The sequence below is a fragment of the Melospiza georgiana genome, chromosome 22 (assembly GCF_028018845.1).
Source record: "Melospiza georgiana isolate bMelGeo1 chromosome 22, bMelGeo1.pri, whole genome shotgun sequence".
In the NCBI taxonomy this organism is placed as follows: domain Eukaryota; kingdom Metazoa; phylum Chordata; class Aves; order Passeriformes; family Passerellidae; genus Melospiza; species Melospiza georgiana.
This window is the reverse complement of record NC_080451.1, coordinates 4,844,879-4,858,610: the sequence shown is the minus strand read 5'-3', so window position 1 is coordinate 4,858,610 and position 13,732 is coordinate 4,844,879. Positions and strand designations below refer to the sequence as shown.

Below are 13,732 nucleotides of genomic sequence, written 5' to 3'. Positions count from 1 at the left end.
CGCCCGCCCGCCGTCCCCATGGAGACCGAGCTCTTCCGGGAGACCGGGGCTGCCGGCGGCGCGCTCGGAGGTGAGGGCCTGCGGAGGGGCTGCGGCAGTGCCGTGCCGTGGGTTCGGAATGGGGATGGTGGCAGCCGTGTCCTGGGGGGCATCGGGCCGGGGAGGGGATTGTCCCGCTCTGCTCTGCGCTGGGGCGGCCTCACCTGGGATATTGAGGGCAGGTGTGGGCACCGCAATATAAGAAGGATATTAAGGTGTTAGCGTCCAGAGGAGGGCAGAGAAGCTGGTGAAGAGTCTTGAGGGGAGGAGGAGCGGCTGAAGGCACTTGGTCTGTTCAGCTGGAGGAGACTGAGGGGAGACTCATCCCAGTTACAGCTTCCTCTGAGGGGACGTGGAGAGACAGACACTGATCTCTGCTCTGGTGACAGTGACAGCTGGAATGGCTGGGAATGGCTGGAGCTCTGTCAGGGCAGGGTTAGGCTGGATGTTAGGAAAAGGTTCTTCCCTCGGAGGGTGGTCGAGCACTGAACAGGCTCCCCAGCGAATGGGCACAGCACAGAGCCTGTCTGAGTTCAAGGAGCTCCAGAGGACATGATGTGACTCCTGGGGTGTCCTCTGCAGGACTGGGACTCGATGATCCATCTGAGTCCCCTCCAAGTCAGCATGTTCTGTGAGTCTGTTTTGGGTTCTTGCTAAATTGTGCTTATCCAAAGTCAAAGACTTCTTTCTTGTCCCATGCTCTGGCAGTGAGGAGGTTCACTAAGGAAACGGGGAGGGAGCACAGATGGGACAGGTGACCTGAACTGGCCAAAGGGATATTCCACACCACAGAATGCCCAGTGTATCAGCTGGGGGGAGTGACTGGGAAGGAGCTGGTCTGGGTTCAGGAAGGGGATCTGACATCAGTCAGTGGATGGGGAGCAACTGCATTGTGCATCACTTGTTTTCCCCTTTATTATCGTTGTTATTATTATTATTGTTGTTGTTGTTATAATCTACCATTACTACTGTATTTTACTTTATTTTCAATTATTAAACTGTTATTTTCTCAACATGCAAGTTTTACTTTGATTCTCCTTCCCATTCCACAGGGTGGGAGGAGAAGAGAAGGGGGGAGTTGAGCAAGGAGCTGCGTAGTGCCTAATTCCCTGCTCAGCTTAACCCACCACAGCTGGCTTAGGGAATGTGTGTTGGATGAATGGGTGGTGAGGTGGATCAAGGGCTGTCTGGGTGGCAGAGCTCAGAGGGCATCATCCACTTGGAAATCTGCAGTCAAAGACTTCAAGTGGCTTCCCCAAAGATCTATACTGGGTCCAGTAGTCCAGTCTTAATCAACTTGTTTATCAACGACCTGGACAGACTGACGGAATGTACCCTTCAGCAGGTTTGGTGATGATATGGAACTGGGGAAGTGGCTGATCCACCTGAAGGCTGTGCTCCCATTCAGCAGTATTTTGGGAGGCTGGAGAATTAGACAAAGAGAAACCTAATGGTGCTCAACAGGGGCAATGCAGGTCCTGCCCCTGGGGAGGAACAGCCCCAAGTACCAGCACAGGCAGGGGTGACCTGCTGGAGCATCTCTGCAGGGAGGACCTGGGGTCCCATGGTCACTGAGCTGTCCTGGAGCCAGCAGAGTGTCCTGGGGTCCCTGGGGTGCACTGGGAGGAGCACTGGCAGCATGTCAGGGAGTGACCCTGCCCCTGTGTCCCTCTGCCCAGCCCTGGGGGGCACAGCTGAGTGCTGTGTCCAGCCCTGGGCTCCTCACCCGGAGCATCTCCTTGCTGAGGAAAGGCTGAGGGAGCAGGGGCTATTCTGCCTTGAGAGGTCCTCATCCCCGTCCTGTCTGTCCCTGTCTGCAGGGAGGGCTCAGCCTCTTCTCCGGGGGGCCCAGCAATGGCACAAGAACAACTGACAGGAACTGATGTACAGGAAGTTCCATCTGAACATGAGGAAGAACTTTGCTGTGCGGGTGACACACCGCCTAGAGAGGGCGTGGAGTGTTCATCCCTGGAGATATTTTAAAAAAACCTAACAAAACACCAAAACAGAAAAGGACGGAATCGTGTTCCGTTCGCTCTGGGATGACCCTTCTGGACCACGGCAGGGCTCTTGAGCCTGAGTCCGTGTGTGATTCTGGAACTCGGAGGCGGTGGCGCTTCCGGGCAGCGAGCTGCGGTTCCGGGGCAGATCTGCGGTTCCGGGGCAGAGCGGCGGCTCCGGGAAGGGGCTGGCGGTGGGTCTGAGGCAGAGGGGCCGGTGCGGGGCAGAGCAGCAAGTCCGGGAAGGGACCGGCGGTGGGTCCGGGCATTGAGCGGCGGCGTCAGGAAGGGACCGGCGGCGGCTCCGGGGCTGAGCGGCGCCTCCGGGCATTGAGCGGCGGTGTGTTCATGCATTGAGCGGCGGTGTGTCCGGGCATTGAGCGGCGGTGTGTCCGGGCATTGAGCGGCGGTGTGTTCATGCATTGAGCGGCGGTGTGTCCGGGCATTGAGCGGCGGTGTGTCCGGGCATTGAGCGGCGGTCCCGGGCAGAGCACGGCTGTGGCAGCCCAGGCTCCGGGGCCATGGAGGAGCAGCAGCGGCGGGCGCTGCGGCGCGGGCGGGCCCGGCTGGTGGCGGCGCTGCGGGTGGAGCCGCTCTGGGACCCGCTGGAGCAGCGCGGGCTCTTCACCCGGCCAATGCTGGAGGAGCTGCAGGTGGGCCGGGGAGCGGGACACTGAGCACCGGGGGTGGCCCGGGGAAGGTCCGTGTTTCCTGAGAGCCGGGGACGGGCATGGCGGGGTAGCTCCTGCATCCCCTGAGCCCTGGTGACAGGACTGAAGGGTGGCCCCCATGTCGCCTAACCCTGGTGACAGGCCTGAGAGGGGTGGCTCTGTGTCCTCTTGGGCCCAAAGGAGGAACCCATGTCCCCGGAGCCCAATGACAGGTCAGGGGGATGGCCCCCAAGTCCCCTCACTCTAGTGACAGATGTGGGAGGGACTGTCCTGTCCAGGTCCCCTCACTCTGGTGACAAGCTCATAGGGGAGCTCCATGTCCCTTTAGTCCTGGTGACAGGCCCAAAGGGATGGCCCTGTGTCCCCTCACTCTGATGACAAGGCCTGGCATTGGTCCTTATGCAGATGTTTGAGAATCACCCCCCCCCCCCCCCACCCCCGCCACTTGTCCCGCTCTGGCCAGTGCCAGGTGTAGGGGTTTCTCTTTGTGTCCCCTTCCCAAACTGATGACACCCTTAAGGTGTTGTTGTTTCCCCCCTTGGTTACAGGTGACAGGTCTGGGAGTGTTTTTACCCCATCTTACACACTGGTGACAGCCCAGGGGTGCCTTTTTGTCCCCAGGGGCCAGATTTGGGGTGCTCCCTCTCCCCCATTCCCTCTAGACCCCTCATCAGGCTGGGTGTCCCAGTGGTGACCATTGTTGTTGGAGGGAGGTCAGGGCTGGGGGTCTGGTGGGGGTCTCTGGCTATTTCCACTCATTTTGCTGTTGTTTACCCCGTGTCCCTGTCCTGGGTGTGGATCCCACATTTCCCTGCTCAGAGTGGTTGGAAGGGCTGCCCAGGCACTGCACAAACCCCTGCTCTGGGGTTTTTCTCCTCTGCAGAGCGCTGGCAGCCGAGCGGAGCAAGCCCGGCAGCTGATCATTGACCTGGAGACTCGAGGGAAGCAGGCTTTCCCTGCCTTCCTCTCCATCCTGCGGGACACCGGGCAGGGCGACCTCGCTGAGATGCTGATCCAGGAGTGCGAATCCCGGCCGGTGCCACTGCAGCTGCCGGACCTGCGGCCCGTGGAGCTGGAGCTGCGGGAGGAAAAACAGCGTAAAAGTCAGTGCTGAGGGTGTGCTGTTTTTGGCAAACAGCATGGGGGGTGGCAGCTGGGATCCCTCTCACTGTGGGTAAGAGTCTAGGAAGTCATGATTTTTATTATGCTGGTAGAGGGGACTGTTGGAAGAATAATGGAATTCTAGAATGGTTTGAGTTGGAAAGTACCCTAAAGCTCATCTCATTCCATCCCCTGTCCTGGGCAGAGACACCTTCCACTATTCCAGGTTGCTGCAAGCCCTGTCCAACTTGGTCTTGAACACTGCCAGTGTGGGGCCTCCACAGCCTCTCGGGGCAGCCTGTATGTCCTGCTTTTCAGCCATGGAACCTTTTGAGCTTGGACTCATCATCTGTGTTTTTATCCCATGCCATTACAGATGTGACCCCTCATGAACGTTTGTCTATCCCAGTGCAAGCCGAGAGTGAAAGACCTCGAATGCCTCCTGTGCCAGCCCGAGGTAAGCCACATTCCACTCCTAGAGCCACAGCATGCCAAAGGCTCATTTCCAGTGTGTGGGAAGGGGAAATTCATATGTGTTGGGAAAGATGCAAACTTTAGGAGTGTGATCTTCTTGTGGAGTGTGATGAGCTGAATCCTGTGCCTGTTTTGTGTCATAGGTTCTGCTGTTGACAAGAGGAGGCGTGACCAGGTTAGTATTTGAGAAGGCTAAAATTGCAAAAGCTCTGTGCCTCATGGGTGACTCCAGAAAATATGTCTGGAGGAGCTGGTTCTCACTTTGTCATACCTGAGCAATTGCTCCAAGGCTGTAACAGGGCTGATGGTTTCAGAGTGGATCAGTCATTAGCCAGATCCTCCTTAAGATTACCACAGTGATAACACAAATACTTGGCTCCTTTTGGTGAGGTTTGATGATGATGCCTAGAAAATTTTCCCAGAAATTTCAACTTGCTGTTGGACATGCTACAAATAAAGCAGCAGCTGGTTTTCCACAAAGGCTTTTCCCAGTTTAGTGGGTTGTTTCTTGTTTCCAGCTGCCGATGAGGAGATGTGTGTGGAGAAAGGGTGCTTCTACCCATCCCTAGGACTAGAGTAATTGAAAAGCTGTGAAATGAGCCACTTTAAGGACTCCCATTCCTCACTGGCGTTGTATCCTGCTGGATTAGCCAGCAAGCACTTGGAATAAGAAGGAGTTTAATTGTAACTTGTCCCTGCCAGGATTATGAGCTGAAAGCAGATCCATGTGGACACTGCCTGATCCTCAATAACGTCAATTTCTCCAGAGACTCGGGTCTGTCCACCCGAGAGGGCTCTGACATTGACTGTGAGAAGCTGGAGAGGCGCTTCAGGGCCTTGCGCTTCACCGTCCTGACCCGGCGGGATCTGAAAGCTCAGGTGAGCCTGGGTGTGTCCTGCTGACACGAGGGATGAGAGGTCAGCCCCTGGAAGCAATGGGAATGCTTTAGGGGATGTGTCTTGTGTTGGCAGCACACCAAAAACCTCCCACAAAGAAACAATGAACCACTTGCATCCTCTTACTTTATTGTTGCTCTGCAATTGCAGATGGGGAGAGGACCTTGCACATTTTTGTCCTTCTGCATGAATGTTGAATCCTCATTGGAATTTGTAGGGATTTGGTGAGGCTGTGTTTTTGGGATAGCTTGAACAGTTGTGTCATGTCTGTCTGTGCCATCCTTGGCTGTTACTGGGAGTGTTGGAGGGAACTTGATCACCTGAAAATAAATATGGTTCTTTGCTCACCCACCAGCTCCCGGTCAGAAACAGTGGATTTCATCAGATAAATCATGTGGAAATGTGCTTTGGTTTGTGGTGCTGTGTTGTAAAGAGTATAGAGAGGTGAGAAATCTGTGTGATTAAAGCAGCCAGTGTTAAATGAGGGCAGAGATGCAGAAACTCTCACTCTCTGCCAATGGCTGTACTCTGGGCTCATGTTATCCTGTGGCAGAGATTGACAGGATCCATGGCAGTGCAGTTAGAACAGGGCCTGGCAGTAACCTGTGGCTGACATGTGATTCAAAAGACTCTCTTTGTGATGTTTTCTACACAGGAAATGGTGTTGGAGCTGCTGAAGCTGTCTCGGCAGGACCACAGTGCTTTGGCCTGCTGCATTGTGGTGATCCTTTCCCATGGCTGTCAGGTGGGTTTGTCCCATCTCTCCCTTTGTTCCTTTGCTGTGGGAAAGGGTTAATTCCCTGTCCTGTGGTCTCACACAAGGTGAGAGGGAAGTGGTCTGTCAAAACTTTGTTCTGCCATTGCAGTGCATTTCAAAGAGTTACACCATTATTCTGTGTTAAAGAAAACAGGAGCTTCTCTGATGTGGTCTGATCCAATGGTGCCAGTGAACAAGTATTTTCCATTTTGGAAGTTGGGGCTAATAATTTGGAGCTGCAGGGAGGTCCCAGTCAGCCTCATGTTGTGGTGATTCAGTCCTTCCCATTCTCCAGCTCTGACTGGGAGATGCTATTAGCAATAAAGCCTCTTTATTCCAAGTCAGTTCCTAAAGGATGAGGAGGAGCATTCTTAGGAAAATGGTGTATGGTATGTGCCCATTGTACCGAAGGATGAAGAACTCCTTTGCTGGAGGATGTGGGATATGAGTTGGATAACAGAAGTTGGATTTCTGGGTTTTAGTGCATTTCAAATGTCCCTGGATGTCCCCTCACCCTGACTTGGCCACAGGGATTCCCACAAACACCAGGATTTGTTCTGGTACCTTTATACCATGAAGCACCTGATGGGAAATGGGCCCCCTTGGAACGGGCCTTGCCTTCCCTGTCACTAGCTCCTGCATTTTCCTCTTGCAGACGAGCCATATTCAGTTTCCTGGAGGCGTTTATGGAACGGATGGAAAACCCATTCCCATAGAAAAGATTGTGAACTATTTCAATGGGTCCAATTGCCCGAGTTTGAGAGGAAAACCCAAACTGTTCTTCATCCAGGCCTGTGGTGGAGGTGAATCTTTGTGTTGGCTCCGGTAGCGTTGGGCTGCGGAGATGTGGTCAGGCTGTGGCTTTGGCTCCCTTTCTGTTCATTGATTGCCTCTCTCTCCAACTGTTTACTCACACCAGCTACCTCTTTTTTTATTTGTTGAGAGGCCACTCCAGCTCTTCACACACAGTGAGGAATTTTGTATAAACTACCAATGACTTTGACTCAACCAGTGCTGCCGAATGGCCAAAAAGCCTTACTTTGTTCTAGGGCCTTTTTCCTTTTCTTTCCCCATCTTTTCTTAATGTACAGCTGTGAATCTCTTGGGTGGAATGGACGTCAGGAGCTGTCTTGTTGCTGCTTTTTTCAGAACAAAGGGATCAAGGCTTTGTAGTGGATTGTGATTCCCCTGAAGAGGAAGCTCCTGGGAGTTCCTTGGAATCGGATGCGACCCCGTTTCTGGTTTCATCAGATAACATGGATGAGCCTGATGCCATTGCCAGTTTGCCCACACCTAGTGACATCTTGGTTTCCTACTCAACTTTTCCAGGTGAAACAGCCTGTGCAAATCCTTTTCTGAGCATGGGGGAATTCGTAAAACAGTTGGAGTTTCATGGCCAAAGATAGGGGCAGTTCAGGATAACTGAGCTATGTTAGAGCACTATGAGCTTGTTGGGGTGAGAACAGCAGATGGGTTTTGGCATAACATTCTCCTTCTTTCTTTGAAGGTTTTGTCTCCTGGAGGGAGAAGTCAAGTGGCTCGTGGTATGTGGAAACGCTGGACAGTGTGCTGGAGCAGTATGCCCATTCGGAAGACCTGCTCAGCATGTTAGTGAGGGTAAATGTCTTTTTTGTTCTGCTTTTTGCTGATGAAGGAAATAGTCAGGGGTGTGATCAGTTGAGGCATGGAGGCCTATACTCAAAAAAGCAGTGAGGATATTGAGTGTTGAGTTTAGGGATGGGCTCATTGGAGGTACTTCAGAGAGGTTTAGTTACAAGGAAAGTGTCTAGCCTCAATCTACCAAAAATCATTGGAGGCTTCTCCAGTGAGAAGTAATCTTGGCAATACAGGCTTTAATCCTTCTGAAGAATTTGCTAAAAATGTCTTGGCTTGTCCTATCCAAGCTGATGGGATTTGGGTGCTCCTGTAAGCTTGTCCTGGGGTTGGAGGAGCACAGTGCACAGGGCTATGGAATAAGTCTGGCTGATAAACATCTTTCTTTGTTTGCCTTGTTGACTCAATATTGCCAAAGTTGTGTAAAAGTGTAGGTGCCCCAGATACTTTTTCTGTTCTCCATGGGTAGGAGAAAAGTCTAGTGTGGAGGGAGAGAGGATGTACAGAATCACCTTGTTGTTGTTTTCTGGTTGTTGCGGTGCTTCTTTGGCCACCTTGGCATGGCAGCCATTGATTCCCAGGGATGGGGAGAGCATCCCATTCCTCAGCCTCTCTTCTGTTCCCAGGTGGCACACGCTGTCTCTGCCAAGGGGAGGTACAAGCAGATCCCGGGATGTTTCAATTTCCTCCGTAAAAAATTCTTCTTCATGTGCCGCTGACACATGGGCTCCGAGCCCCCTGCCAAGCACTGGAGATTCTTCCTGTGGCTGAATGAAATCTGTGCCCACCACGACTTGGTGTCAGTGCTCCCTGTGGATTTTGTCTGTGTGTCCAGATGTTTGTCTGGAGAAATGTGTTCCACAAGCGTTGGCTTTGCCATGCAGTGGAGATGAGAGGGAGATTGTGCTGTTCCAATGGGAAATGTGGATGGAGCAGGAAGTCCCTTTGCTGGAGAACAGAGCCAGAGGAGAGCACTTCCGGCTCACCCTGACATGGCCACACTCGGCCTCAGAGGGTTTTTCTTTGCTGATCATGGTATTTGTGTCCTGTGCTGTCCAGGTAACTGATTGAGGGGACCAGGGTCTGATGTTCAAGTGAAATGGGATGAGTTTTGCAGTCAGTGTTTCTAATAAATGCAATTAAAGAGCAAATCTTTAGCTGTATTCCCTTGTCTGTTCCATCTCCTCATTGCCATTTCAGCACCTCCTGAAGGCTCCTCTGAAGTGGGAAGAGTAGGAACCTTCACTCATGTCTGTGCTGCTCTGTCTGGTCATTACCAATGTGGCTGTGCCAGCCTATGATCCTGATCCTTTTGAGGAGTCAGTTGGGAGTTACTACAGGAAACTGCTGAGGATTCATTGAAATACCAGTGCTGAGGTAAAGTTCTTAAGGAGCTGCTACCATGATGGCCTTGGGTCAGAAATCCTGCATCTGTGTTGGATTTTGAGGGGGAAAAGCATCCTTGGAGCCACCCTTGGGAGGTGCAGAGGCCTTAGGGTAGGTCTGTGCTGAGGGGTGCTTGGGGATTTGGAACCTGGGAATATCCAATCTGCTTTTGCAGTCATTGAGTATTTCCACACTCCTGTGGGAGCATTTCAGGTGCCCTGAGGGTGCTGCAGGAGGAAGCCTGGGCTGCCCTGAGCACCCCAAGGAGGGTCCAGCTAGAGCTGGGGTGTGGCTGTGGTGGCCTTGCCTGTGCTCAGGTGTTTGTGAGAACTCATGGTTGTCTCCTTCTCTGTTCCCTTTCTCCATCCCCCAGGGGAGTGGGGCTCTGGGCTGTCCTGTCCCATGTTACCCAGTTTTGTACAGAGCATCTGGGTGTGCAGGTGATCCCAGGGCTGATCCCATCTCCCCTGGACCTGTTCTCCTTCAGGAAAGGTGACCCTCCACTCTTCCCTTGTTTATTTCCCTGCTTCCCTCACTAAGAAAGTACTGGGACTGGGGTGGGGGTGACTTTGGGTACAGATGGCTCAGCCTCGTCCCTCTCCTTTCCATGACATGGACTGCAGTGGCTGCTCCTTCCCCAGGGCATCCTCGGCAGAGATGAGAACAGAGTGGAGCACTCTGGCAGCACAGGTGGTGGAGGGAGTGTGGTGGGGCTGTGGAATGACCCCCAGGACCAACCCAGTTACCTCAACACCCCCATTATAAATCTGCTGCCATCAAGTTACCAGCAAGATCCCCTGAAACACCCCAGCACCTGCCAAGACACCTAAAAACTCCTTGGGCCAACTAGGTGCCCTATAGCCCCTCCCCAAGTTTGCTAGAGACCCCCCCAGGACCACCAGGCCACTTTCCAGCCACTCTCCCATCAAACCACCAGTCAAGCTTTGAACCCTTTGGCTTGGTGATGGCCATGGATCTACAATAGCTGGAAGTAACTTGTGGGGGATCTCTGCCCACTTTAGGCTCCCCAGGAGCCTGCCCAGCCTCACTGCACAACGTGGGGGCTGTCCCCAGCACACAGGCAGAAGCCCAGGACCACAAGGTGCAGCCCCCTGGTTCTGCTCCATCGTGTCCCCTTGAAAGAACCACACGAGACCAGCTTAGCAGTATTGCTTTTATCACAGTCAGTACTTGTGCTCCATGCTGTGTCCTCAGTTCGCGCTCATTTTCTGCCAAAGAAAGACACGGGGAGGCTCATGGTGAGACCTCTGGCAGGGCAGGGGCAGTGTGGCCAACCTGCAGAGGGCAGGAGGAAGGGGCACCCACCTCGTTGATCCAGTCAATGTAGGCAGACACCCGGGTGAAGACTGTCGGCTTGTTTTTCATGTTGCATTTCAGGCCGGAGCCGAAGCTGACGATGCCCTCGACCTCCCAGATCCCATCTTCGCGCTGGCAGTTCAGGGGGCCCCCAGAATCACCCTGTGCAGACAGACAGTGTGGGCCATGAGTCCTGGGCACCCAGTTGGCGCACCCCACATAGGACCCACCACTGTCATAGACAGGTGGAAGAATTATAAAATTGCCAAAGCTGGCCTGTCATTTCTTCTGAGTGCAACTAAGCTATTTTGTGAATGAGAAGTTCCTTTAACCCAACAATCTATGCTGAGGGTGAAAAACAAATGCACCTCTGTAAACAATAAGATTTGTCCCATGAGAACCCACAAAGGGAAAATGGAAACATATCTAGAGAGAGAAAATTTGGTAGACTTATTCAATAGTGCTTACCAGCCAGTGACCTGAATTTCACTTTATTGCTGACCAACTAGGTTTAACACAGTGCCTTCTGATATTTCCTATAAATATGAGTTTTGTGGATAAAGAATTCACTTTCTGCATGAAGAAAATGGAGTCTTGGCTGATTTATTCCAACACTCCACTGCAGCTCCTTCCCCTCCCCTCCTGTGCTTCTCATGGAACCTGTTGCCCTGCACTGCTCCAGCACCACACTCAATCCTACTCTGGCCTGGGGGCAGGTGCCACCCAGCAGTGCCCACACTCACGTTGCATCCAGAGACGATGCCATCGCCGCCGGCGCACACCATGGTCTTCTTTACAGTGCTGCCCCACCAGTCCCACTTGGAGCAGGTCTCATAGTCCACCACGGGCAGCAGAGCCTGCTGCAGGGCATCAGCCAGGGGCCCGTTGGCTGCAAGGACAGTCACACTTCACACTCTGCACACCCCCTGCCCGGGGACCCCTGGGGACCATCCGGGGACATCCCACTTACTCCTGACGCGTCCCCAGCCGGTGACATAGCAGGGGTAGTTGTTGGACAGGATCTTGTCAGCAGCCGGCAGGCAGGCGGCACGGACGGTGTCAGTCTCCTGCACCTCCTCTGCCAGCTTGACCAGGGCAATGTCGTTGCTACAGGGGGACATCAACCATGAGACAGCGGTCCCCAGCTTTGTTGCCCCCCGCCCACTCCTGGATATATTCCATCCCTACATGATAAGGATAGAGTTTCATTTCTCGTGGACAATTGTCTTCTCCACAGCCACGGCCACAGAACCAGGCTCGTCATCCTCTGACAGGTTCTGCTTGCCCAGCACCACACGATAGGTCTTTGAAGAGCTGCCAGGGAGAGAGGGAGTGTCAGTCCCACAGATATCTTAGCTGCATGGCACAGATGCCCCCCAGCACCCCAACACCCACCTGATGCAGTGGGCAGCTGTCAGCACCCACTGGGGGGCAATGAGGGTCCCACCACAAGTGTGGCTCCAGGATCCAGAGCGACTGTACTGCAGTGAGATCTGCGAGGGCAGAGGCACAGGGTCAGAGCAGGAATGTCCCCATCCCTGTACCCATCCCTGTACCCATTGCTGTCCCTGTGCCCCTCACCTGCCATGGCCAGCTGTGGGCTACAGCGTCTTCACCGCCCACCACACGGGAGCTCAGCTGTGGTGGCACGGCCGGCTGACCGCATCCGTAGGCTGTGGGACACCCGACAAAGGGATATCAGAGGCTGCCTGTGCCCATGCCCAGGGCCAGGGCAGGTGTCACGGTCCTGTTCTCCCTGCCCTGACCCTTCCCCATGCCCTGCACCTACCGTAGCCCAGCAGCACGACGAGACAGATGGCTCCCAGCATGGTTGGGTTGAGCAAAGGTGCTGTGGTGGGGCCACTCACCCCTCTTATAGTGTCTGAACTGCTGGGGACCTTGGAGTGTCCCTGCCTGCTGCTGACACATGGGGACTGTCCCACGCTGTGGACACAGGGGCTCCTCAGCCCCCTTGCCCCCTCTTATCACACTCATGGTCCTGCCTGGGAATGGCCACATCTGCCCCTCATGTGCTGGCACCATGCTGGGAAATGGTGGGGACACCTGGCACTGCTCTGGGAAGGGGCAGGGTCCCTGCTGGGGCACAGGGTCACTCCCTCCTGGGCCAGCCTCCCACCCATGATGCTGTCAGTGAGGGGCCCCCAGCCCTGAGCAGTGACTTCCCCAGGACAGTCTCTGTCCCCAGCCCCTCAGTCCCCCAGGAATAAGGTGCTCCCTGTCCTGAAATGCTTATTGCTGGGTATCTCTGAGTCCTGTCAGTGTTTGTTCACCTTGTGTACCCATCCTTGGCATGTCTGGGTGCTTGTTCCTCGCTGCTGCCTTGGCTGTGGCATCATCGTGGGTGCTGGTGGAACGTTCTGTGCTCAGGAAAGCCTGGGGGTGAGTGCCCATTCCATGTATGACTGCCAAATGTGTGACGATTTGGGTGGTTTTTGCTTTCCTTTATGTTTTCACTTTAGATTGTTGTGATTATGGCTTGAAGATAACTGTAGAAGTTTATTTTTGGGTGTTCTTTTTGTATTTTTGTATCTTTGGTTGGTGGTGGGTGCCCCAGGACAGTGGTGGGGGCCAATGCCCACATGTGGCTGGAGAAGAGCACCTGGTCATGTGTGGCTACTTCTGCCAGAGGGAGCCAGGGCCAGCCAAGCACCCTAAGGGGGTCCAGCAGGAGCCAGGATGTGGATGGAATGGCCTGGCCTCTGCCCAAGGTTTTCCAAGAACTCAGTGGCACATGTGCCCCTTTCCCCATGGCCCTGTTCTGTGTTGCTACTTCTGCGCAGAGCTCCTGGGTGTACAGGTGGTGCTGATCCCATGTCCCTTGGACCTGTTTTCTTTTAGGAAAGGTGACCCTGCACTCTTCCCTATTGGGATGTTAGGAGACACAAGACAGAAGATGGCTTTCAGACCTAGTTAACATAAGAGATTTGATTACAGGATGCCTTGGCAAAAGCAAAAGGAACTTTGAAAATTAGACCTAGATTGCAGTAGGATTCCATCAGATGGCTTTACCAGAAAAAGGAAATCCCATTCAACTCTGTAAGCAAGAGATGCTGTTATATTCATATGTGAAAAACACCAATCACTTGTTTATAGAAGTTTAAAAGTTTAATAGGAATAAAATGGTTTAAAAAATAGTAATATAGTTAGAGTAATAAAAATTTGAACAATTGGGATTAGGACAATACAAGATAATAAAAACAAAGTGTTACAGACAGTCCAGGTACCTCTTTCTGGGCAAAATAAGCCTGAAAAAGGACACCTGTTAACAAAGGATTAACCCTTAAAAGAAATAACCTATTGCATATTCATACACCTCATACATGATGCATAAATTCCATTCAAACAAAGGATTCTGTCTGGTCAGTTTCAACTTCTTCCTCTTAATCCTAATGGTGTCTTCAGAACTGAGCAAGACAGGAAGAAGTTTGTTTCTTCTGATAAGAGAGCAATGAATT

The 13,732-nt window shown here is 53.1% G+C and overlaps 2 protein-coding genes across 4 annotated transcripts; one reads left to right on the top strand and one right to left on the bottom strand.

Moving 5' to 3' along the window:
* Nucleotides 1–62: 62 nt before the first annotated feature.
* Nucleotides 63–10,804, top strand: CASP9 (caspase 9). Of its 3 annotated transcripts, XR_009115513.1 has the most exons (12): nt 2,230–2,692; nt 3,594–3,813; nt 4,188–4,268; nt 4,429–4,460; nt 4,988–5,164; nt 5,838–5,927; nt 6,595–6,742; nt 7,089–7,268; nt 7,447–7,556; nt 8,180–8,352; nt 8,754–8,930; nt 10,338–10,804. XR_009115513.1 is itself a non-coding variant. In XM_058039517.1 (10 exons), the coding sequence occupies exons 2-10, from the start codon at nt 3,717–3,719 to the stop codon at nt 8,270–8,272; spliced, it is 1,008 nt and encodes a 335-aa protein (XP_057895500.1). In that variant the 5' UTR covers nt 63–70; nt 3,594–3,716; the 3' UTR covers nt 8,273–8,747. The 3 variants fall into 3 exon arrangements, 2 of the variants coding, with proteins under 2 accessions (XP_057895500.1, XP_057895499.1); XM_058039517.1 differs by lacking the exons at nt 2,230–2,692; nt 8,754–8,930; nt 10,338–10,804 and adding an exon at nt 63–70 and having other exon boundaries at nt 8,180–8,747; XM_058039516.1 differs by lacking the exons at nt 8,754–8,930; nt 10,338–10,804 and having other exon boundaries at nt 8,180–8,747.
* On the bottom strand, nt 10,100–12,098 carry LOC131092691 (chymotrypsin-C-like). Its single transcript, XM_058039518.1, has 7 exons — nt 12,046–12,098; nt 11,838–11,929; nt 11,652–11,749; nt 11,477–11,570; nt 11,227–11,401; nt 11,000–11,145; nt 10,100–10,418 (listed from the first exon to the last, which is right to left on the bottom strand). The coding sequence occupies exons 1-7, from the start codon at nt 12,083–12,085 to the stop codon at nt 10,194–10,196; spliced, it is 870 nt and encodes a 289-aa protein (XP_057895501.1). The 5' UTR covers nt 12,086–12,098; the 3' UTR covers nt 10,100–10,193.
* Between the last annotated feature and the right edge of the window lie 1,634 nt (nt 12,099–13,732).

What these genes read in the sequence shown, in the direction of transcription:
- CASP9 (XM_058039516.1), top strand. Translation starts at nt 2,561, where the DNA reads ATGGAGGAGCAGCAGCGGCGGGCGCTGCGGCGCGGGCGGGCCCGGCTG. An exon ending in CATCCAGGCCTGTGGTGGAG is followed by an intron (nt 6,743 to 7,088) that starts GTGAATCTTTGT and finishes TGCTTTTTTCAG; the next exon opens with AACAAAGGGATCAAGGCTTT. An exon ending in TTCCTACTCAACTTTTCCAG is followed by an intron (nt 7,269 to 7,446) that starts GTGAAACAGCCT and finishes CTTTCTTTGAAG; the next exon opens with GTTTTGTCTCCTGGAGGGAG.
- LOC131092691 (XM_058039518.1), bottom strand. Translation starts at nt 12,085, where the DNA reads ATGCTGGGAGCCATCTGTCTCGTCGTGCTGCTGGGCTACG. An exon ending in ACAGCTGCCCACTGCATCAG is followed by an intron (nt 11,571 to 11,651) that starts GTGGGTGTTGGG and finishes TCTCCCTGGCAG; the next exon opens with CTCTTCAAAGACCTATCGTG. An exon ending in TGGCTGTGGAGAAGACAATT is followed by an intron (nt 11,402 to 11,476) that starts GTCCACGAGAAA and finishes GGGGCAACAAAG; the next exon opens with CTGGGGACCGCTGTCTCATG.